At 40.7% G+C, this 26,690-nt stretch overlaps 1 protein-coding gene across 1 annotated transcript in view; it reads right to left on the reverse strand.

The window, feature by feature from the left end:
- LOC134600980 (solute carrier family 45 member 3-like) overlaps positions 1-26,690 on the reverse strand; it is a 66,638-nt gene that overhangs the window by 25,793 nt on the left and 14,155 nt on the right. The window contains exon 2 of the mRNA XM_063445384.1: positions 1,071-1,368. Coding sequence (XP_063301454.1) covers positions 1,071-1,218 — 148 coding nt within the window. The 5' untranslated portion in view covers positions 1,219-1,368. The remainder of the gene's footprint in view (positions 1-1,070; positions 1,369-26,690) is intronic.

Consider the following 26,690-nt stretch of genomic DNA (forward strand, 5'->3'; position numbering starts at 1 on the left):
TCCCAAGCTGATTTTAGCTGATCTTGTGCTATTACACAGAGACCCTAAACCATTTGCACATCGGACTGAACCCAGATCTATCCTGAATAAGTTTTCAAACACAGCTTAGTGTTCCAGGCTTGCTGTAGCTTACCAAGCGATGTGAACAGAGTAGTCAATGTAGTAAAACAGGGCACAAGAAAATATTGACAACAACTCAGAAGCTTGCCCTTCAGTGGGTCGATGCTCAATTCTTAAGCTGGTTTTAGCTAATTGTTTGGCATTACAGAGAGAACTAAAACCATTTGCATATCAAACTGATTCTGCTCAAAAAGTACTTAGTCCTTTTGCACAAGAGATACCCTTTCATCTCAGGTAGAGAAAACAATCTTAAACGGGTTAATAGAAGTTTAACCCCTTAAGGACACATGACGTGCGTGACACGTCATGATTCCCTTTTATTCCAGAAGTTTGGTCCTTAAGGGGTTAAATGAAACAACATCTCATGAAACGTTTAAAACGATTTAAAGGTGATTTTCAATATTTTATGCAAAGATGTAACTGCCATTTAAGCTCTAGTCTTTCTTTAAACCAGCAAGAGCATGCACTGCAGAAAAGGTCAAATGCTACTTGTCAAATACCTTACACAACGTGCAGCAGATTTCATCCAAGAGGATGCAGCCCCCTGCTTAAATTAAGCTGGTTCAAATCAATACAATGCATTACAGCTCTGGTAAAATATGATAAATATACAAAAGAATGTCTTAAAACCAGGAATTAGAGGTCCATACAAGTTGGAGTGGCACAGGGTGCTGTTGCTGCAGGTTCCTTACCGTACACAGAAAATGCTCTTATTTCAAATATTAGCAATTATAAATAGACATTCAATATCAATGAACCTCTTAAAGCAAATGTACAGCATGTACCTTTACGCTAACCCCTTAAGGACCAAAGTTCTAGAATAAAAGGGAATCATGACAAGTCACACTTGTCATGTGTCCTTAAGGGGTTAAAACAGCCATGGCATGTCATCTGAAAAAAAAAAGAAGGGATTATTTTAAATAAATAATTCAAAAGGAAAAAAATCTTACCCAAAACCATAGTCATGTACTGCTCTTCCACCCCAGCTTCCAATAGTAGAGGGGGCACGTACGTTATCCCGGCTGCTACACATATTTCAAGGCCACAGGTCAAAAAATTGAGTAAGATGAGATGCCCTTGTAAACCACAGGACGTCATGTTAGATAGAAACTTCCTCTTACAGGGGTTACAGTCAAATGTTTCAAACAGCAGATGTTAGTTTCTGGGATTTTATGTTATCCCAACCAGGAGCTTTTGAAGTCATTATTTCCATTTGTTCTTCCGGAGTCTTGTTCTTCCTTAGACATGCTGCAAAAGAAAGACAAAAAATGTAAATATGATTTGGTATTTAGATAGCACTGAAAAGCACTTGATAAAGTCAAAATGGTCATGGTCAGGTAACGCATATCAAACTGCTACAATACAAGCCTTTTGATGTTCTCAACATACACTCACAAAACAAGCTTTCCTGCTCAACTGAACTGAAGTTCATTGCTCATGTTTGAACAGGAGGTCACGTTATAAATATTCACATTGAGGCACCAAAGAAGATAGTCAACCACTAATATTACAGCTGTTGTGGATAATTAGGGTGTTAGTCCAAAACAGCTGGATTGTATGTTTTCCACTATATTTAGTTTCCATTCGGGTGCCTTAAAATATACGTTAAACAGAAACAAGACCAGACAAAAGGTTCACTATATATATATATATATATATATATATATATATATATATATATATATATATATATATATATATATATATATAAAATCTAGTTTTTCCAACAACAACAAAGTTAGCGTAGTGTTCAAGACTTGCTATAGCTCACCAAAGCAAAATGAACAGCGCAGTCAAGGTATTTCTTCAAGCAGAAACAGTCTTTATTGGAAACAACATGAGCATTACTCATAATATTCCCTCACCCCGACCAATAGACATTGCAGTTACATTAAACGTTTTGTATGTGGTTTATTACTGTGCCAAAATGTCTCCTTTGATTTTTTTTTTCTCCAGAAGAAAACTGATCTGACTACATGGGATATTTAGATTTTGATTCCCTATAAATGTGAATTCTAATAAATATTATGTGGTTTGCTTTTATTAAATTGCATGCAAAGGTCTTTTCTGTGATTTTTTTCATGTAATTACCTAATTAATAGGTAACAAATTAATTCCATGCTCCCCACCTCTGTTTAATGGGAAGGACCAACTTAGGGTGGGTGACTAGGCTGTGGTAACACAGTGATGTAATACAGTTAAGCCTACGGGTGTTCCAGACAGACTGGGAAACATTAAATATCTTGAGGCTGCTATTACGGGCCTTCAGCTGGAAAAACTGTGGGTCAGTTGTGGCCCATAATATGTTTTCTATGAACTCCAGAATGTCTGATTGTTCCATAGTCTTACATAATAGATTTTAATAAGCCTATGTATACAATCGTCTGAATTCTAGGTTTAATCTGGCATTTTTTGTTTGCAGCTCTAGAGCCGGTAAGAAAACTCAATGATCCCAACACTAACAGGTAAGCAGAGACGTGTCAGATATGCCATGTTATATCCTGTCCTTTAAACTCCTGATCAGTGTGCTGCTGATGTTCTAAATAAAAAACAGCCACAAATAAGCCCCTGCTGCATAGCCAGGTAATCAATGCAATCCCTCCATGCTACCCAACTAATAGATAATAAATGTGTGATAATAAATGTGTTTAAGCTTAATGTTATTATCTATCAAATATGGTAATACAGTACATAATTTTGTAATATGCCACCTTTTATAGTAATGCTGAGATAAATTGAGACTTAGATCTAACTTTTTTTATATTAATCCTCCTTTTTCTTAAAACTCGTAACTTGATTGTTGGCTGACTTCAGTTGTCCTTAAAAGGGATACTATAGTTCCAGGAATACAAAGCTGTATTCCTTGCACTATCACTCCCTTTGCCTCACTCCTCCCTCCGGTGGTAAACAAAAGGTCAAAAACCCTTTCTTTACTTACCTGATCCAAGCGCCTATGTCCCTCGGTGCTGGGTCACAACTCTGCCTCCTCCGACATTACTGACGATGGGGGGTGCTAATGCACAATCAATGCTTTCCTTTGGGGAAATGGTTGATGCTGGATGTCCACATGCAGAGCGTAAGGACATCTAGCGTCAGTTAACAGACTAACAAAAGTCTGTTAACAGCCAGGAAGAACCTCCAGTAGCTGTCAGGTAGACAGCCACTGGAGGCAGACTTAGTGCTGCAATGTAAACATTGCAATTTCTATGGAACTGTAATGTTTTGCATTGCAGCACTAAGTGCAATAGGGACACTGCACCCAGACCACTTCAATAAGCTGAAGTGGTCTGAGTGCCTGTAGTGTCCCTTTAAGCTACACCTCAGGGAGGTGAATTTATGTAGGCAGTAATGTATAAATAGGAATCTATTTTCAGGATTTTCAGTGTTTATTAGGGATTTTACCAGAGCAGCAGTGTCCTATACCAGACAATGTTGTTCTTCATTTCTCATGAAATATCACATGCAAACAGTATACTTGACTATTAGTATATAAAAGTGCAACTATAAACACTGACCCCTTTGAGAAGTCCCCATGGGTGATCAAACCAAATTGTTTTTTAAACATGTGGGGTACTGCATACATAAATATGTAATCACCAAATTAAGAAATAACAAACCAATATATTCACTGACATCCAAATACGCTCCATTGACTATAGCAATGAAGTACATTTATAAATATTTATAAACACAACTGAAAAATAATAACCATGCAGACCATCTTAGCAATACAAACATCTGGTAATAAATTCTAGCACTCACAAATATGCTGGCACAATAATAATAATATACACTAAATTGCAAAATATGTATATAATGATGCAGGGTAGCGAATGACAATAGACAAAATTATTACCCTAATAATAACATGTCATCGAGTAGTGAGAAGAGACACTCAGCACCTGAAACTTGCATATTTATTAGTTAAACATAAGACAACTTGCTTAAGTTAAAGTGCATCCTGAAAGCCTATTTTGTTTGTTTTTTTAAAATAGTAAAATAGTTAGCAGATTTTAACCTTCACTTTTCAATCACGGTTAGTGCTGGCTTTTTATTCAGTTCAAGTACTCACAGCAATGCTACCTAAATCTTTTCTGAAATGCAACATCATACTCGGTGTTATTATTAATCCTTTTAAATATTCAGGATATAAAAGTGTACCTGTCATTAGTACACTGACATGCTCTATTGACAAATTTATAGATTTTATTTTAAAATATGGCTACCATCCACCACCTGTCAACAAATTTTTAGTACAGACCTCTACGCCGGCAGCACAAAATTCTAAGCAGGGGATGGCATAAGAGATGAGAGAGAACTGACAGGACTTGAGCAGGTGGTTCTCCAACTATTTGTCATAGTACTATAGACTAATGTCACTCCATTTTGATGTTGATGTGCTGGGAATGAAGCTAGATTTATGTCATCATGTGAAAGGATCCTCAGACAGGGTCAATTATATTTTAGATGGAAAGGACAGCAAGGTAGATATTAGAGTGTAATAATTGACAAACAAATCTTTTTAAAAAGGTGGCGCTGGAAACCTGGTTAGGAGATAAGTACATATAACAGCTCCTAAAGGACATAATTATATAATTTAGCTTTATGGATAATGGCATTTGTTCAACCTGCCATGACCAGTTCTCAATTTAGGACAATATGTAGTCAAACCTTGGGCCCTCTGGGAAGGGAGCATGTCAGTCTATGCTCCTCCTCCCCCCCACCGCACAAGTGAGAACAAACTCAGAATAGTGTGCAGAAGCCCAAGTTAATGACTGCCAAACAAGTCTGGGACAAATTATGGTATAACGGGTTACAGAGAAACAATCTTTACTTTCAAAGACTGTGTCGACAATGTCATATAGTTTCCTGCACAGTTATATTAATGACATTTAATGAAAGTGTTCTTTTATGTATGTTCATGTAGAATTTAGGTTAATTGTGTTTTGTATTGTCTTTGTTCACAAACTTATGTTGATATACAACTCTGTGCAAAATACTGGTGCCTCATAAGTATTTGGTAATATAATTATTACAAAACCTAGAGCTGCTGTACATTATGATAATAACAATAATAGCCAAACTGTAAAAATTCACCAAGTCAACAATGCTCAGAGTTTGGCTATTTTGGCCGTGACTTTGAAACTCACTCTGAATTATCAACAATTTTCACTTTAGGTAATAACCATTTAAGACTTGTAGTTTCACCCAAGTGAGAATTGAAAGAGAATTCACAAACTGGAAAAATTCTCAACATGCTTTCAGTACAGCTACTCTGACCTTAAATTTCAAATTCACTTAGAAATTCTCATTTTGGTGAATAACCCTGTAAACCAAAAACCAATGATAAAAAAAAAAAAAAAAAAAAGGCAAAATAATCTAAAAAGCCAGATTTGAAAAAAATAAACGAATTCAGCCATTATTCCAGCTTGGCCAAGTTTATCAGTTCCTCTGTCAGTTCTTCAAAACAGTTTGGTGAATAAGTCCATATGTCATTACTCCATGTACACCTTTTGAATACAAGAAGCAAAACACTGATTGACAGCGCTTTAACGCTTGTGAATTATTAGACTGATGAAGACCCACTACGTAACTTAATGAAAATAAACGGTTAGTAAGTAAATGAGATGTCTATGTCGCAATGTTGGGTGGACATAATAGCAAGAGCAGCACATTTTTGCCTTGGGACACTTGGTGTGATAGTCAAAAGTGTTTCAAATAAATGCTCTAGTGTCTGCTGGCATAAATTTCATATAAGTACTTCTTAGTCCAGAACCAAGTGATAGCTCAGTAAGGCAAAATAGCAGGCTGCAACATTGTCCCAGCACACTGTGCTGCATTCTGAATGTTCAATCAGACTGTGAGAGAACACAAATAGATCTATGTCATTGTAAGCAGCCAATCTTTACTCCCTCATCATATCATCGCCATGGCAGAGGGCAACCGAATATCATTATTAACCGAGTTCTCAGGTTTGCAATCCTTCCCCAGTCTAAGCAACACTATGATGGAGAATCATTAACAAGCAACAAGATCCTTGACAAGTCTCCACTTAATTAGACTCAAGCAAACCTGTAACTTAATGAACTGCTATTTTATTAACTTTTGTATCACGCAATGGAGAAAGAAACACAAAGTATTCCAGTAATCCAGTAGTACTATAATATCACAGATTGATAGTTATATGAAACGATTTAGAGAGTGCTTGGAAGAAACGATGGGCAGCTTGTTGCTGTTTGGATGCTAGAAATGATGAGAGTTGCAGTTTAAAAATGTGGAACGTTTCATCTAAGACGGACGTTTATTTAATGACAGTCTATTGTCTTTGGCTGCCAGCCATGATTATTACAATTTCTGTTTCATTATCTGAGCACAGCCTGTCTGCATGGTAGCCTCTGCTAATGTGTCTTATGGGAATGGAGAAGTTGACGAGAACACTTGTAATCTATTAAATCATTTTAGTCACTGTTTCCAGACCTTTAACCTTTTATAAGCATTTGAATGTATTCATGATGACTAAACCCCAGTTAGTTTCTCTTACTGTAAGACATAATAAATAATAAATAGTAAGTACTGTTTGGTATGATGCAATGTAAGAAACTATGACCATACCTATGTAGAAAATAAACGTGGCAGAGATATTTCTTAACCCTCTGCAAGTATTTGGAATAAGTGAACTTGAATACACAAGCATATTTAGCTCTTCGGGCACCATAACAACTTCATTGAGGAAGAGACTTTAGAGTTAAAAAAACATTTGTGAATAATTTAATTTAGTGGTTCCCAAACTTTGTAGGTTCGAGGCGCTCTTAATATTTCAGTATTTTTCCAAGGCACCCCAAGTCAAAATTTCTAGGTTGTATATCTGTACAGCACTGCGGCATTTACTGGCGCTATAGTGTAATGCACAGTGTTGGTGTTTGAAGGGGTGCTTGTATACATTTATTGTGTTTTAATACAGGGGTGTGTTTGCGTTTGATTGCAGGGGTGTGTCTGAATGTTATGTTCACTTTTAAATGTGGATGTACTTTTGTGTGAAGTATTTGTGTTTGAGTGAAGGGGTGTGTTTGTATTTTTTTTGTTTGAATGCAGGGGTGTTTTTGTATGCAATATTTGTGTTAGATTGCAGGAGTGTGCTTGTATGTTGTGCTGGTGTTTGACTGCTTGGATGTATGCACATACATACATACATACTTACACAGATAATTATGCACATTAACACAGATGCATATAAATACACCGACACATACACACAAATTCATTTAGACACCTACACATACACACATATAGATACACACCGACACAAACACACACATAGATACACACATGCACCCTGACACACACAAACATTGATACATGCCGACACCATGACACAGATACACACTGACATAAAAACACACACACTGGCACAAAGATTCACATATACAGAAGCACACTGACATTACATACACACATATATATATATATATATATATATATAAATAATGCAGCACTCGACCTGGCCCCTGTTAAGCAGTAATGTGTCCCTGGTGCTATAATCATAGCACCAGGGAAATATTTCGCGGCACACAGTTTGGGAGCCGCTGGTTTAACTCCTAAAGGTAAACCAGAGCCAGTGACTTCAATGCAGCTGTTTTGGTGCCTTGAATGTCCCTTTAAATTTACAGGGTCTGGTTCACTGCTGTGAACATCAATTGTAAAGGGACTGGTTTAAGAAAACTGTTTATTTGGAGTATTTTTGTTTGGGGCTCTGCACAGCATTTTTTTTTTTTTACTGATCCAAATAAAGTAATGGACATATACTTTTGTTTTTATGTAGACCTGTTGCAAAGGAATGGAAATAAGGGGGGGGGGGGGGGAGCATATGTTTTATAAGAAGTCATTAGGAGTTTATTCAATAAGTACTAGTCTTGATTATGAAAAATAACACTTGTTCCATCCAGGAGATTTGGACACAACAAATGTGTCTAGATTTCACCCTACCTAGACACAAATAATAATAATAACAATAACAACAAAGTATTTAATCAGGAAAGGTACATTCAGTTTACTCTGGTTTTCAAGTACATCCTGGGGATGTTTCCTTAGCCCAACATCCAGGGGCTGTTACTATTACCCAATTTAAATGGCTAAAATCCTGTAGCAATTGATGGAAATATGTAACTGAATGTTCATAATTTATAATGATCCATCAAAATTAGCCACTAGCTGCCTGCAAACTTGATTTAGCTAAATTTATACAATTCAGAACTGAATTTGCTGGCAGATAGTGACCAAATCTTTTAGATAACCAACTCGTAGGAGTACATTATAAACAACAATTAAAACATTAAAGGACCACTATAGGCACCCAGTCCAGACCACTTCAGCTTAATGAAGTGGTCTGGGTGCAAGGTCCATCGAGGGTTAACCCTTTTTGCTGTACACATAGCAGTTTCAGAGAAACTGCTATGTTTACCTATGGGTTAATCCAGCCTCTAGTGGCTGTCTCATTGACAGCTGCTAGAGGCGCTTCCCCGCTTCTCACTGTGATTTTCACAGTGAGAAGACACCAGTGTCCATAGGAAAGCATTAATAATGCTTTCCTATGGACTGACTGAATGCGCGCACGGCTCTTGCCACACATGCGGATTTAGCCGATGACGTCCGAAGGAGGAGGAGAGTCCCCAGCGCTGAGTGAGCCCGGCGCTGGAGAAATGTAAGATTTTAACCCCTTCCTCCCCCTTCAGCCTGGCGGGAGGGGGGCCATGAGGGTGGGGGGGACCTATTAATACTATAGTGCCAGGAAAACGAGTTTGTTTTCCTGGCACTATAGTGGTCCTTTAAAGTTTTGGTTATAAAATGCATAAAATATGATTTTTTTAAAAAATATTATGTGTTTCAGGGTTATTCAGTGAATTCAAGTTTTCCCGAATAAAATCCAAAATGGCAAAATTGAGGCAAAAAAGCCTGTCCTGCAGCATCAACACTGTGTGAGGCCCTCTCAGCCTGTCTTGCAGCGTCCAATATTGTGTGAGACTGACAGACTGACTGTACTGCAGCACCTAATAGCGTGAATGCTATATATTTTATATATAATATTTGAACAGCATTAGATATACTCAGGTGGTTGAAATTTGGTTAATTTAATCAAACTGGATTTGCCTTTAGTAAATATGAAAATTGCACATTCGGTAGAGATTCATTTATTTGAAACATATTTTGTATTATAAATTTAGTCCTTAGTGAATAACTCCAATATATTTATCTAGATCAGATTCCTCGTCTTACCCTGATGATATTATGAGGGATCTGATATACTTGAGTGTTATTATACACCTGGCTTGCAGATCAGAGTTTGATTAACTCTGTTTGTTTTATGTGAGAGCATTATTTTAAACTATTAGTTGCATTCTAATCAAAATTCCCATTTCCTGTTGCTCACTTCGGGGCTATATCTTTCAGCAATGTGTCCTTGAGCTGGTAAGATTTATTCTGTGAACTTTCCAGACTTTCAAAATTTTACCAAAGCAACAAAGAATCAAACGCACTCCAACGCATACACATAATAAATTGTATAAAATATATGATTACACATACAACATTGTTTAAAGGTAATCTAAACAGATACGTCAACAGAAGGAAACAAGGAATGTACAGCCTCTTCAGAATGGAGTGTGAGATCATCCTTTTTTCAATGTTCTTCACATGTTTGCTTGTCTTTCCAATGTTGTGATCAAGACCACCCTTTGTGTCAGTGGGAAGTGCAGAGGGATATCTTTAGAGAGGGAAGATATTACATTTCTCAGGTATGAATATAGACTATAGAGGTGCCTAACCGTGAAATATATCTTAGAAAGTATTTATATCTATAATTTTTACATGGTGTCCTACATTCAAAACATGTGTTGTTTACTATGGACATCATGACCTCCAGCTTTCCTTCATGTATTTCACAGAGGTTTAAACAAGATTATATATGGTTATAAAAAGGTACGGTCAACCTTATTTTGGTTTAATTGAAAAAGTAATTATTCAATCTAAAAGTATATAAATATTTATTAAAAACACTATTGTGCAGTGCCAGTAAGAATTCCTGGTTTCACACATTTGCTGTAATTTCTGGGTATCATATATCCTATATATTCTAATAAGCTTGTATATTATCATGGACAGATAAACAGTGTGTCTAATTATTAACTGCATGGACTATTAAGTCAGGGCTTCACAAATTTGCTTGGAATCTAGGAGCCAGCTAGAAAAGTTAGGAGTGAGAGAAACCAACGGAAAATACAATTCTTAAAGGGACACTATTAGGGATGACCAGATTAAGGAGGAACTGTACAGATACTACTAGTTTTATAAAACAGGCTAATAATCTCAAGAAAAGTTTTCTACATAAAGGGTATGATGAGAAAATGATAGAATCTACTATACTACTAGACACACTTGCCGTTAATCAACGGGACCTGATACACAAAGAAAAAACTAAACTACAAAAAGAGATCGCTTTACCTATAGTATTAGACTATATTGATAAAAATAAACATCTGAGAAAGATTATTAATAGACATTGGCACCTCCTAAAAGAAGACCCTATTCTTAGAGGTATAATCCCTGAAGACCAAAAATTGTGTTTAGAGGCGCCCCGAATTTAAAGAGACACCTCACAAAAAATTACACTAAGGAGAATGAAGAAGGGACTAGTAACTTCATGAAATCTAAAAAAGTTTTTTTTTCAGATGTAATACGTGTCTAGCCTGTAGAAGAACTAATTCAGCAGCAAAACAGATGAGTACGTTTAAATCAAACAACACCGGCAAGATGGATAATATAAAAGAGAGTATTACTTGTGGAAGTAAAATTTTTATTTATTTACTGGAGTGCCCTTGTGGCCTCCAGTATGTCGGACGTACTATAAGACCATTAAGAGTAAGGATTAATGAACACTGTAGAAATAGAGAAAAATTATAAAAATAATTCGGTGTCATCTCATTTTTGCATTCATAATAATAATCCTAAACACCTCTCTTTTATGGGTATAGCCACAATAAACCACCATTGGAGAGGCGGAGACCCTATTAAAAGAATAGGAGAAACAGAGATGGAGTGGGTTTTTAAATTAAATTAGATACCCTGCACCCAAAGGGGTTAAATGTGGAGTTTGATCTTTTTCATTTTTTATAAAAGTTATGTTTTGCATGGTATTAACTATAGATTGGTTACTTTTATATTTCTAGTTCTATTATTATTATTTTTTTTATATTACTACAGTAATATCTTTTAACCGTGCCTTTTATCTCTGTTTCACCTCCTACCTCTCCATTGCAGTATTAGGTTTCTTATGCATGTACACTTTTTATCAATTTTACTTTATACTGCTGAGTTATCCAACTGCTTTTTGTGCTTTTTATCCTAATATAGTCTCTCTACAGCTATTCTACTATATGTATATAAATTGGACACACGATGTGCACTTTAAATTTCTATGCTGTTTTCTTTAGTACTACCTATACTCCAAAGATGCCTCTTATAGTTTGCATCATTAATAAAAAAAAATGTTTTTGGTCTATAGGGGTTTTAAATATACCTTTGAGTGTATGTATATGTTTTTTTGTTTTTCTGTTTATACATTGTAATTTGAACAGCATCAGTTTGCCTTTTTATTTGCTGTAAAATATTTCTAAATATCTTTTTCTCTATTTAATGTATGCCGAAAAAACGTCCGGAACTACTTTCAAATAGTTCACATCCCCTTACTAGAGGTGTTGCTATGCTGCCCGGTATATATGCGTTCCACGAATGGAACGCAGTACATTACCATTGGTCTATACGCCGCGTCACTTCCGGTATGACGCGTGCGTTTCACCAATGGTTATAGGAAGTAGGAAGGGCACAAGCATCATGTATCATTCTACACTCCCACTGGTATATGCGCCGCGTCACGTCCGGTGTGACGCGCGTGTTCCACCAGTGGCTACAGGAAACAGGAAGATACTTTCTGCATCACACCAGGAAATCATCAATTAATTTGGAATACCTATAAAAACGGACGGAATCAGGACTTTACCCACACTTCTGAGGAAGCCTTCTAAGGTGAAACGCGTCAAGTGGGACTTTTTTTTAACTATTTGTATATTACTCTTTTCTTTTTAATAAATAGTATATATTTTACATACTATTTTATTGATTGTAATTATTTTGGATACCTGATTCCGCTGCAATTCCTAGTTACCTTTATATTCCTTGGTGGGGATTATACCACCTATGCCATACTGACTAGAGCAGGTTGTGCTCTAGCAAATGTGAGTACACTACTTTTGTATTTTATTTGTACATTTTACTATTACATATTGCGCTATTGTTTTTTTTATTTCCCTACATACTATCTATATCCGATCCAGAACTACTAGACGCACTCCGAAGTATATCCTGAGACGGGGATTGCACCGTCCACGCGCACCAACAGCTGAGCTCTGGGATAGCTCTGGGAAATGTGAGTGTAACTGCCTTAAAGTATCTACATAACCCGCTGGTTATATCTACAATATTGCACTATTGTTCTTTTCTCTATGTTCTTATATTTTGAGGTCAATTGGATATAGACCATCACATATACATTGTTGTACGTATACAATTTATTTGTATCACACTGTTTGAGGGAGCGGTTTCCTAACCCTATTTGTTCACACTATTAGGGATGCACCTAAATAAAAATTCTGGTCTGAAACCAAAAATTCAGGATGCCCGAAAATTACTTTTTCCCCCCAAATTATTTTAAAATAGTTTTTTTTCTATAATTTTATTAATATTGGACTTTGTATCAATTCTTCCCTATTGAGATTTAGCAGACGCAGAATGTCCTCATGCACAGCGTGAGGACGCCCAGAATCAGTCCCTCTGGTGGACTAGAGGTGGAGTTTTTTGAGAAACTGCAATAATTACACTTGCAGGGTTAAGGGAACTGGAACACTGCACCCAGTAGGGATCGACCGATTATCGGTTTTACCGATATAATCGGCCGATATTCGGTATTTTCGGCAATATCGGTATCGGCCAATAGGGATACCGATATTGCCGATAATACCAACCAGGACCGCCAGGCTCATTACAAGCCCGGCGGTCCTGGGGGGGCGAGCAGCAAGCGTTTACTCACCTCCCAGCAGCTCCTCCAGGTCCCCAGTGTAAATCTCGCGAGACCCGCGGCCAGCTCTGACGGCCGCGGGTCTCGCGAGATTTACACTATGGAGCTGGAGGAGCTGCTGGGAGGTGAGTAAACGCTTGCTGCCCACCCCACTTCCCTCCCCTCCCCCAGCTAAGCCAATGCCACTGGACCACCAGGGATTAACATATCCTCCCTCCCTGGCAAGGCAACAAGCAGGGAGGAGGGACAACTAAAAATAAACTATAATAATTAAATATATAAAAACAAAATAATTTAATATAAAAATTAAAACTTTTTTTTTAATAAAAAATTCCCCCTCACACACACACTATTATTATACACATACACTACACAAACACAGTGTATATACCTGTCTCTTGCCCTCTCCAAAAGGGCAGCCCACCTTATTTGATTGTAAATTCCTGTCCTAATGTGTTTTACACCCCACCTCCTATAGAATGTAAGCTCGTTTGAGCAGGGTCCTCTTCAACCTATTGTTCCTGTAAGTTTATTTGTAACTGTCCTATTTATAGTTAAATCCCCCTCTCATAATATTGTAAAGCGCTACGGAATCTGTTGGCGCTATATAAATGGCAATAATAAATAAAATAAATATAATTCAGTGTGTTTGTATAGTGTGTGTGTATATATAATGCAGTGTGTTTGTATAGTGTGTGCATATATAATGCACACTACACAAACACACACTGCATTATATACATACACACTATACAAACACACTGCATTATATACACACACACACTATACAAACACACACTGCATTATATACACACACTATACAAACACACACTGCATTATATACACACACTATTCAAACACACACTGCATTATATACACACACACTATTCAAACACACACTGCATTATATACACACACACTATACAAACACACACTGCATTATATACACTCACACTATACAAACACACACTGCATTATATACACTCACACTATACAAACACACACTGCACTATATACACACACACTATACAAACACACACTGCATCCACTACACACACACTATCCAAACACACACTGCATCCACTACACACACACTGCACAAACACTGCATCCACTACACACACATACACAGCTCCCCTGTCTAAACACACTGCATCCACTACACGTGGCATGTATATTTTGTGCATTTACCTTTAGAAATAGTTTTTTATTTTCCAAAATGGTAAATGTACAGAATATCGGCAAATTATATCGGCTATCGGCCTGAAAGTTCACAGAATATCGGTATCGGTATCGGCTCTAAAAAATCAATATCGGTCGATCCCTAGCACCCAGACCACTTCAATGAGCTGAAGTGCTCTGGATGCCTATAGTGTCCCTTTAAAGGGACACTGTAGGGTTGTTAGTGCGTCACAGGCAGCTGAGAGCGGTATACCGGGAGCAGAGAGCGGTCGAAACCAAGATCTGCAAGTAGCCCCAAGAGCAACATGATTTCACAGAATCACCAAGAAGTCCCACTTTTCCTGACTTCTCGAGTAAAATGTGCAGTGATAATCAAAGCATTTTTAGTAATGCATTGCTGTGTGCTCCCGCTTTTATCTTATTTTTATGGCCCAGAAATATAACCATACCGGGTAAGATAACCTCAGGGACGTTAACTTTGTTGACTGCACCTGTGTGAACAAATTGTCACCGCTCCAATCAGAATTGTAAAAACAGTTTGGTTATTAAGTGGTGGATGCAATAAAAGTAGATTTGTGTTTTGTTTTTTATTTTAATTTTTTTTCCTTTTGCACAATTTAGTTTTAACTATAATTCTATGGGTATTGGGGTTGTTGAAATTCCTATCTTGATTTGCCGCATGTTATCAGTGCGCTACTACTTTATGGAATTTATATGTATATTTGCAGATTTTCCTAACATTGTAAGTTTGTTTTTACAGTTTACTTCACTAGCTCAGTAACCTTGCAATCTAGTTTGTTAACCTGTTCCTCAGTTTCTTAAACCGCAGGGCTGCTTCTGTGAATATACAGCAACAGAAAATTCTAGGTGTGCCACTGAAGTGCTCAAGCATGTGCGCGTGTGTAACATTAAGTTGAACTGACTTTGAGATATAGTTTGTTATAGAGTTTGTGTATTTTTCTTTAAGGATTAGACTCCCCTCGTATCAGATTTATCACTGTACATTTCTAACTAAATGTAGGAAAGCAATGTCTGAACTTTGCATTGCAGCTTATTGTGAGATCCATTCCTGTAATCCTTGAGATGTAGTTTGCAAAATTCTGCAGTATCAAACTTGGACAGCCTTATTATAGAAGAACTGGTGCAATAGCAGGATATTGAAAGATTGAAATGTTCACGGAATATTTCTAAACTTAATTTAATATTATAGCTCTGTGACTTAGCTCATGCTAATGAGCCATATTGCTGGTTTTCTGGACGTAAAAACTGAAAAACAAATATAGGCCATATGTAAAATGCCAAGTAATTGTTTCTGCCTACTGGCTCGAATTAATCTATTAAACACCCAAATGTTGCACACTGAAGACTAGTAGTTACACTTGGTAAAGAGGTAATCTAGTCTATCTTAACTCCGCCTCATGTAGTATATTGTGTAACATAACGTGCTATTGTGCAGGCCCATCATAGTTATAGCATTGAGAACTGCTTAATGGCAATAAAACCTTAAATCAGCCAACCTCAAAATGATATCTTTCTAATTGTCTAGAGGTATGAATCTGCCACCGCAAGTATCTGTGTTTTGTTTTGTTTAAAGGTTTTCATAGTCATTATATTACTGTCACTGGTGTCTTTTAAATAAAAAGTTAAGCTGTGAGACAGCTGTTTTCTAAGATATTGGAATATATGGAAAATTCTGTAAGACAAGCTTTATGTAACACAAAAAAAAATAAATGAAAAAATCTTATTCCACACACAAAAAAAAAAAAAAGGGACACTGTAGGCACCCAGACCACTTCAGCTCAGCTCAGTGGTCTGGGTGCTGTGTCCCTTTTGCACCTAATGCTGCAATGTTAAACATTGCAGTCCCAGAGAACTGCAATGTTTACATTGCAGAACTAAGTCTGCCCTCAGTGGCTGTCTACCAGACAGCCACAGGGTGCGCTTCCAGAATCGTAACAGACTTTTGGTCCCTTATCTGATGCTGGATGTCCTCAGGCTCTGCATGAGGACCTCCAGCGTCAGAATTTCCCCCATAGGAAAGCATTGATTCAATTGCATTTGCCGCGCATGCGCATTAGACCCTGCTTGTCATGGGACAGAGGAAGGGAGGAGCTTCGACCCAGTGTCGAGTGACATCGGCGCTGGGATAAGGTAAGCAAATAAAGGGTTTTTAACCCTTTATTTACCAGGCATGGGGCAGGCAGAGGGATCGGTAGTCAAAAGGATAAAAAAGGATCAGCGCTAATACACCAAACTAAAAGATATATATAAAAATTAGAGTAGGCGACACACCTTAAAACATAAGGCTCTCTCTTAGTCTTATAAACAAACAACAAGGATAAGGGGGGATAAAGATAGCGCCAGAAATTATAAAAACAGAGGTGTGTTAGAACACACATAATATATATATATATATATAGCAAAAGAAAGTTCACACATAAGTCCAAGTGTTAATCCAAATGTAAAAACTTGCTGGAAGATAAAACCTCAGGGGGCGGAGCTTGGAGCCGGAACGAAGCAGCCGCCATCTTCCAGAGCTCCGGAGCGAAAATATCTAAATCCAGCAAATATCACCAGCATCCTGCATCGCACACAGCCTCCGACTAGTGGGTCGGCTTCAGGGCATCACACGGAACACGCAGATGCCCTTCTTTTCCACCCCAGGCAGAAAAACCCGAAAACGAGGCTCCAAGGCCTACCTCACGGGCGGACAGCCGACGGAGCTCGCCTGGGGACTTGATCCGCGGTACACACCGGAATATTACGCCCAGACAGAGGCAAGTACAATGGGGCGAAGGTCACAAAAGCAGCCTGCCCCTAATTCTAGAACGCAGCGAGACATCAGCCAAATGCTGCAGTCCCCTGCCACATCAGTTACCCAAATGCCCCGTGGGCCCTCACCAACCTCCTCAATGGAGGGAGAGCACACCGACATTTCCCCCTCCATCACTCACCTACAGGAGGCAAGGCAGAGGGCGGGAGACCCCCCGGACACACTCCTTCCCAAAATTGACCCCCAGCGGGCTCTGCAGAGGGCAGGGGACCACGCACCGGCCTCCAAAAGTGATATCCGGGAAATGCTAGCCGGCCTGCAGAAAAATCTAAAACAAATGTGGGAAGATGACCTCGCAGTACTCACCACAGAGGTGCAGTCAGTAACAGCACGCACACAAGCCACAGAATCAGGCCTGGCAGACCTAAAACAGGACCTCCAAACACTAGGGGACACAGTGCTGAGCCTAAAAGCAACACAAACCGCGATGGCCAGACAACTAAATATTTTGGACGATAGAGGCAGGAGGAAAAATTTGAAAATACGGGGGGTCCCAGAAAATATACCACTCGAAGAGCTGCCCCATTTCATCAGGCGCCTGGTGGCAACGGTCCTACCGTCAAAAGGGGCCAGACAATTTATGTTTGATGGCATATACAGGATAGCTAAGTCACCCCGGGCACCAGAGTCAGCGTCACGAGACCTTATTTTGCGCTGCTGCACCATGACTGATAAACTGGGAATACTGGCAGCGTTTCAAGGGAAGACCCCATACACATTCGAGACTTATCAACTCTCTTTATTTCAAGACCTCAGCAGGGAAACACTCCTTTGGCGTAAAACGCTGAAACCAATCACTGCCACCCTTCAAGAAGCAGGCATCACCTACAGATGGGCGACACCGAAGACCTTGTGGGTAACTAAGGAGGGAAAACACTACAAAGTCTCGGATCCAGCAGAGGGACCGGCGCTACTAGCAACACTGGGGCTAAAGAAACAAGACATGAACGCAACCTCAAGCCTCGAGCGTAGACCAACGGGAAACAGAGCAGTACCCGAACCCAGAGGACCACACGTAGCCAAGACCTGACTTAAGAACATATCCCATCAACCACAGTTGAGGGACACTGACACTTTTCCAGATTTACAGTTAGCCCCATTACATTGGTTAAGCTGTCCTACCTACCACCGATACAGGAGCACACATATTCCGGAGCTCAATTAACACCCTTCCTCCCTCTCCCCCCCCCATCCCCAGGGTAACAGGGGAACTATGTACAAAGGGGCCTACACGCGACCTCTACGACACCATTCGGCCAGCGACCCACCCAACCTACGACATAGCTATGTAGGACTGACAGTCCACCATCCTACAACACTTAAGTGACGCCCATAGCCACACCATAGCAGTCATTCTCTGAGATGGGACCTGAGCCACGCAACTAGATCACACGCAAATAGTCCGGACCGAAAGACCCCCCACAACATAAGCCTACTAGGGAATACCGTGGACACATACAAATAGTCTAACGACTCACAAGGAGCTTCTCCTAGAACCTTCTCCTAATAGAGGACATAGACGAATTTTGACTCTCAAGCCCCTAGACAAGACATCCACTACCGGGTTTTACAAAACAGGCAATGTTGGTGGGGACGGCACCTAAACAGTGATGAACTCATACTCACTTACACACGAACCACACACTGCTACAACCCAACAGCCCTCATAAAGCAAAAATGTGCATAATGTTTCTTGCAGTTGTCTTGTTGTACCAAACTTACAATGTCGATACTTTACTTTACTATATCCATAACAACACAGGTTCGTGTATTTTTTCACAATATGCGCTGAAAAATAAAGAATTAAAAAAAAAAAAAAAAAGAAGATAAAACCTCAAAGAGTCAGGGTAGTTCCTTTGGAATGGAGTCAGATCAGAGTATTCTTGTCAGCCATATATGCAACAGAAAGAGAGAACTAATGGTGCAGAAAATCCCAGAATAACATAAAATAAATAAAACGTCTACGGTCCTACTTACAATTGATAGAGCTTAATCTGGCTCTAGTCTGAATGGCGTACAGTGGTACAATCCCCACTTATAGGATACATAGGATGGTGTAGGTAGGCAGATGTATCATCAGTATAAAGATCATAAAATATATAAAAAAGAGACAGCAATAGTGCTCACAGTTTAAAAGATACCATGAGTATAAAATAATGAATTGGTACTCATTTGATTGGGCAGGCTAATCCCCACCGTGGATTCTTTTGGAGTAGTCCTCACTGGAACTTAAAATCGGATGCCAGGTAGAAAAATAATAAAAAAGTAAAATGGCCAAAATACCTTTATTAAAATACAATGTACAACAAACAGTTAAAATATCCACAACGCCTTTCACCAAAGTGGCTTTCTCAAGTGGAGGTTGTATCCCTGGCACTACAATATCCCTTTAAGCACACACTCATTTACTGACAGACACATACTGACAGTCTCACACGCACATTCACTGACTGACACACACTGACAGTCACACACACACAGATGTCACTGACAAACACAAACTCACTGATTTGACACACACAATCACTCATCAACAGACACACACTGACAGACACATGGATAGTCACACACACACACACACTCAATGACAAACATACTCTCACTGATTTGACAAGCACTCACATACACACACAAATTATTATAAATCAAATTAACATTTTCCACCGAGCCTCCCTACCTGGAGCTGGCGTGGATCTGTCCCTGGGGTCCAGTGGGGCTGCTGGGAGGCATGCCGCTGCGCTTCAATCAGTGGCGGCGAGGGAGCTGTGATCTCCCTGCTCTGCTCCCTTGCGCCCAGTCTACTGATGCCGGGAGCCAGAATATGACATCACAGCTCCCTCGCCGCCTCTGATTTAAACACAGCCGTATGCTTCCCAGCAGCCCCACTGGAACCCGGGGAGAGGGGGAACACCAGGTAAGCCAGAGTAGGTGTTTGGGGCTGCTTTTTTTTGCTGCCCCCTGGTTAGTGCTGCCCAAGGCAAATGCAGCATAATGTAGTTGTTCTGAAGTCTATATCCTATTCCTGAACGCTTTTCAATGTAAACACTGAAATTTCAGACAAAAGGCAGTGTTTGCATTGCTGCCTGGTGATACCTCTAGCGACAGTCACTCAGACGACCTCTAGAGGTGCTTCCTGAGTCAGTGCGTCACCTATGTTAATGTTCCCTATAGGGATGCATTGATTCAGTGCATCTCTATAAGAAGTTAAATTTGCGCAGTGGCATTTTGCAGTGCAATAGTCTCCCACCCAATGCTTTGCTATGGGGAAGCACTGGATTGGCTGAGATCGTTAAAATTGATGATCGCAGCCATTGAGGTGGGGCCAGTCACTGCGTCAGAGTAAAAACACCTTTGCTATGTGATTGGAGGGAACACACAGACCTGCAAACACATACAGACACACACACACACAAGTAATTACTTGATTTCAATTTAAATCTTCCCAGCCTCCCTACCTTTGGAGAGCTGGAGTGGATAGGCTTTCCCTGGGGTCCAGTGTTGCTACGGTCATCTCCCTACTCAGCTCCATCTCGCGCACTGTTTAGTGAGCCGGGGGCCAGAGTGACGTCCTAACCCAGATCCCAGCATCACTGCAAGGCGTGCAAGGGAGCAGAGCAGGTAGATTACAGCTCCCTCCATCGCCGCAGCACTAAGTGAGCAATGCTATGGTGGTGTTTTTTTAAGAATAGGAAAACAGGGTTGAGCCTTGTGAAAGTAGACAGAGAGGGAGTAGAGTGAACCAGTAGGCAAAAATCAGGCATGACTAGCTAAATCTGAATGGTACAGTTAAATTCAAAACATGCTAGACCAAAAACACATCAGCCATGCGCCTGAGAAATAACCACTGGGGCTAATAAAGGAAAGCACGTTAGACATATAGCTAAATATAAGAGCTCTTATGCTACTGGGTTTAAAACGCAACCAAAAGAAGCAGAGTAAAGGGGAGACTTTAAGCAGAACATCATATATTGCTGCTATTCTGATATGGCAAAGATCACTGAAATTCTAAGGGTTTAACTACCAGAGATCACCCTATGCCATGTATGGGCCAGAAGCAAGAGTCCAGTTCCTTCACATCTTGTAGCAAGCGTTGTCGGGTTTCCCCTTGACTGGTAGGAAAGAGGTTGCAGTGCCACATGTCCCCATACCTTCGGCCCCTGGCCTTGAAGAGGGCCAATGCCCTAAGTCCATGGATCCTTCCACTTCGAAGTGGCAGGATCCAGAGTTCACGGGGTCACTGATACGTGGGTGACCTCTTAGGTGTATGGTCGGTGGCTGGGAGGTAACTTCTGGACTCCAGCCCAGAAAAACAATGTGTCCAGCCCAGAAGAACAACAGAGTCCTCAGCATGGGACCCAGCAGCTGGAGGAGTACGTTGTGCAGACTGGTCGTGGATACGGAGCCAGAATCTCTGGCAGATTTTTTCAAACCTGGCATTAAAGAGGTCCATTCAGCTCTGGCCCTCTTGCTTGAGTTGAGGTTCTGACACAGCGGTCATCTTGGGTATGCCACGCGTTGCAGGGGTTTCACACTTTCAGGCTTCTGTACAGGAACGTATGTTGCCCAGTGGGGACCAGAGGAGGGAGTACAGGGCTCTGTTTTCTCACAAGGATGCCCTGGCAGACCCAAACGGTGAGATCAGCTTTTTCTCCCATCACAGGTATGTACCAGGCAACAAGAGCAGGAGGTCAGAATCTCGGGGATAGCACCTAACGTGTCTAGAGTGTGCTAGGTGTTGGCAGTGGAGTCAGGATGGTGGTAGGTAGGGTATTTGTCCCCCAAACACATGAAATTGCGATGTTTGGCAGGAGCTCGTGCCCTGTGTGACCGACCCTGTATGGTGGTCAAGCCCCGCTCTCTCAGCTTAAAAACTTTTAACCAGAGTGTTAGTATAACAAATATCCCTCTGTCTCTCTTTTTTATCCTAATGTCCCTCTCTTTTAGGAGCTCCATATTGTTCGTGTGTCTGGGTGTATAACAGAGATTAACAGCAATAATTATCACAGTAATGTGTGTTTATAAATCAATCTGTGTAGATAAGATACATTGTTGTTGTTCTAAATTAAATTTTAGTCCTATTAATTGTTATTAGTAAGTCTCCTAAACTTTCTCAGAAAAGAGCCAACCCTGGATACACCCCAGTCACACCCTTAAAATGAAAGTGTCTATCTTTGTGCATTTGAAATGTTGGCAGGTATGTATTGGATGTGTCCACCAAAAATGTATAAACTATAATAAATACCTATGGTAGGAAATTAATATAAAACAGCTCATTTTATAGTTAGACGCTACAAGTCTGTAAACACAGCTGTCAAAGGCAGAATAATAGCACAGATCTTGCTATGACATGTCTATAAAATTTAACAACCAGGGAACAAAAATAATTGAAAGCATAACACATTGTTATCTCAATAGCAAAAGGTTTACGCAATGCCCTATCAATTATTATAAAAGTACGGAAACCAGCGTAGATATTCAATCAATAACCTAGCATTGACTTAAAAACATTTTTTTATTAGGGCGGGGCCGGACCGCCATGCTGAGCGGACGCACGGAGGAGCAGCTCCTGAAAGGCTGCTCCGTTTTAGCCCCAACTAACCGGCAAAAAGCGTAACCAACAACCGACAGCGGTGCCCCGGTGCAAACCAACAACCCCGGTCCCGAGGAGAGGCTTGCCGCGAGGTTTTAGTCCCTCGGTGGGGTGATCCCCGTCCCGCAAGATGGAGACCGCCCGGGCGGTGAGTTGGGCAGACGGCCGCTGCCCAGCTGTCCTGCCCACCGGCGGAACGGCAGAACCGAGAGACTGGGCGGGTCCGGCCCTGTTTCCCCCCCCCTCTGGGCCGGCGGGGGTGATCCCGGCCCCCATCCTGTGATCTAAAGCAGCGACGCGGCAACGGCGGGAACCCGCTTTCAAGATGGCGGAGACCGCATGGCGTGCAACCTGGATCCCTATCTGATACCACACAGAGAGATACTAATCCCTGCCTGTGCAGGACCCGGCAAGCCAGGGAAAAGCAGCACCAACACCCTCAACACCAGAGGGTTCTGCCCAGAGATGAATCGAGGCAGCAAGGCCTGGAACCACCCTGCCACACTGCTCAGCCTCCCACAGGGGAGCAGTAAACGAAGGCCCAACAGCCTAAGGTAACCATATTGGGACTCTCCCTTCAACCAAGACAGACACCAGCCGAGAATGCAATTGCCCCAAGACGCAGCCATCGCCTCCCCACTCAGATGCCCAAAGGGACTAAAGCTACAGCCAGAATCCTCAAACCTCTCGTCCCATTGTCACAGGCGGCACTATGCACAGACGGGCCAACCAGCACGACGAAATGGATCCTTGCCCGGTTAACATGGGGTGGACTTTTCTAAACGAGCGCAGCAAAATCTAATTGTTGATAATGATTTTATGTTATGCTTTGTGTCCAAGCAACTCATATCTTGCACTGGTATTTTCAGATTTAGCGATAACAGTATTTAAGCGAGAGATATCAGTATTAGAGCTAGAGATATCAGTATTAGAGCTAGAGATATCAGTATTAGAGCTAGAGATAACAGTATTAGAGCTAGAGATAACAGTATTAGAGCTAGAGATAACAGTATTAGAGCTAGAGATAACAGTCTTAAAGCGAGAAATAACAGTATTGAAGCGAGAAATAACAGTATTGAAGCGAGAAATAACAGTATTGAAGCGAGAGATAACAATATTAAAGCGAGAGATAACAGTATAAATGCGAGAGAGTAAAGTATTAAAGCGAGAGATAACTGTATTTAGCCATAGCATGTTACTATATATAAAATGAGGTAGATAATCATAGGAGACGTTGACAATATGCTATGACGACCCTATCCTGTACAACTCTTGAAAGTCTCCCTCTCTATATTCTGTACCCCTATAATCACATGCCTCAACAAAAATAAAGAATTTAAAAAAAAACAAAAAACATTTTTTTATTACACTTCTATAAACATTCATTAAATAGGAAATTGTGGTTGTGTTTTTTTTTAGCATGCTTCATTATAAACTGAGGCTACAAAAATGTGATTATGATTCAAACGACATAAATTAAGTTGTCAAGGGCACTCTCCCATAGGACATAGTTGACCAACAAGTATCCAATCCAGCAGAACTTTTTTGACTATAAAATATGTTTAGATGTACAGTATAGTCCATTATAAATTATCAGGGCTCTATTCAAACTCTCATTCTATGGTATGTCTAAAGGCATTCTAAGCATTAACTAGTAATAGTCATTTGTGTAATACCCTGTCTTTACCTCTTTAAAATAATGTTAAACTCACTTTAAATATAAAATTATCATTATATATCAGTAACAAATATTAAACCCTGTGGCAAGGAACAAATTGGGACAACAAATGTTAATGCCACTTATTGACTGTGGGGATGCAGAATAGGCAATATGCACCACCTTTTGTTTCAGTAAATTTAAAAGTGTTTCTAATTAACTGGCTATCATGCATATCTAGATATACTCTTCTCGCTGAATTCTATTCCAAGAAGTAAACTTAAATGGACACTATAGGCTCCCAAACCACTTCATCTCATTGACGTGGTCTGGGTGAAGTGCCCTTGTCCCCAAACCTTCAAAGTGAAAGCATTTCAGACAGCTACTAGAGGCGCTTCCCGCCTTCTCACGGAGTTTAACTCTGTGAAACAATGTTGGATGTCCTCATGCTTTGCATAAGGATGCCCAGTGTCTACAAAATCCCCATAGGTGTCACGTTTAAACATTTCATATGAAGGAACACAACTGCAGATTTCTTATAGTTCGAATATTTATTAGAAGTAATTGGTATTGACTTTAATTCCAATATACAGGTACTGTAGCATTAAGTAATAAACGATAACTGAAGTCCACAATTATATGCACTGTAGCCTTAAGGAGTAATTGATAACTGAAGTCCACAATTATATGCACTGTAGCTTTAAGGAGTAAACGATAACTGAAGTCCACAATTATATGCACTGTAGCTTTAAGGAGTAAACGATAACTGAAGCAGCAAGAGTCCTTTAGTAGTACTGATTAATTAGATGATAAGAAGTTACAATAGCTGTTCCATAGACTTTAACTGAAGATTGACAGATGCAGCTAACTGAGACAAGTATGAGTTGAAGTTAGCTGTAACGGTTGACTTTAACGAAGGACTTTGGAGACAGGAAATAACAGCTTTAGATGCAACGCTTATCAGAGAAGTTTTACTTAGCTTCCGGCACATAGAACACTGGTTCCCGAGATTCCTCAGAGGCGGATTATCCTGCATGGATAGAGTTCAGCTTTAGCCGTGGATGAGGAGAGGCGAAGGGAACTTGAAGTCTTCTAGTCCGGTCCGGTAACAGCAGGCTTTCACAACTAAGTTGCAGCCGGTTCGTGAGTACGGAACGTAGTTCATTAATCCAGCGTCGATCAGCTGGTGCGGTCAGATTAAATAGGGAGACCGGGTCATGAAGAGGTGTGGCTAAGCTCCGTGGAACCAGGAAGTAAGGGGATAATATAATTAAGGCATGACAATAGGAAAGAATTGATTCAATGCCTTCCTGTGGGGATGTGATGGTGTAATGTGTGTGCGCCACTTGCCGAGTATGCACATTGGGTCCTCCATCAGCGTGACGTCAAGGGAGGAGGAGAGCGATCTGGTGTTGGAATTAATGTAAGTGATAAGGCGGGCGGGGCCTGACGGTGATGGCGGCTGGACGCATTATCAGAGAGCTCCGGGCAAATTCTTGGACTTAAGCGACTTACCCGTACTACCGGAGCTCTCTCCGAACCAGAAAGCAAGGTTTTGAACGCCTGGAGTAAGGCGACCGGCTCTGCACGATCGGTGGCAGCCGTCCAGCATCGAACCCTTCACGGGTCGGAGTAAGGCCTAGCAAGCAGCGCGGAGGGGAGAGGCGGTCGCTCTCTCAACCAAGCTCAGGCAGACCTCTGTACAACCCTTGATGGCACCCTGCAACCCCCCCCTTTGGACCGGCGGGGGAGATCCCGGTCCCCACCCTGGAGGCTCACTCCCTCCACCAGGACTAAGCGACCCGGCCTCAACCAGTATTGTCACCCCACGTGGCATAACCAACATGGCGGACGCGGAGGACCCCGCGCCTGATTATGGCGCTGTGATGCCCAGAACGATGGCCTTCCTGGACAATCTACTTGCCGACTTCTGGGGAGCGCTGTCCCCCCGCAACCCAGTACCCGCACAACAAATCTCACAAGAGCACCCATCCAAACCCGATCCCTGGCAGCCTCGAAATAAGCGTAACACAGAGAAAACACAAACAGGACGAAAAAGATCGGGTCGGCGGAGCACAAAGGGCGGGAAGCACAGGCCTGCATCGGACAGTGCTGCCTATGGTGCCATCAGCCGGAAAGCCAAGCAAGCTGAAGCAGGGAGAGGAAAGCAGGGGACACAGAAGAA

This window comes from Pelobates fuscus, chromosome 3 (assembly GCF_036172605.1).
Source record: "Pelobates fuscus isolate aPelFus1 chromosome 3, aPelFus1.pri, whole genome shotgun sequence".
In the NCBI taxonomy this organism is placed as follows: Eukaryota; Metazoa; Chordata; class Amphibia; order Anura; family Pelobatidae; genus Pelobates; species Pelobates fuscus.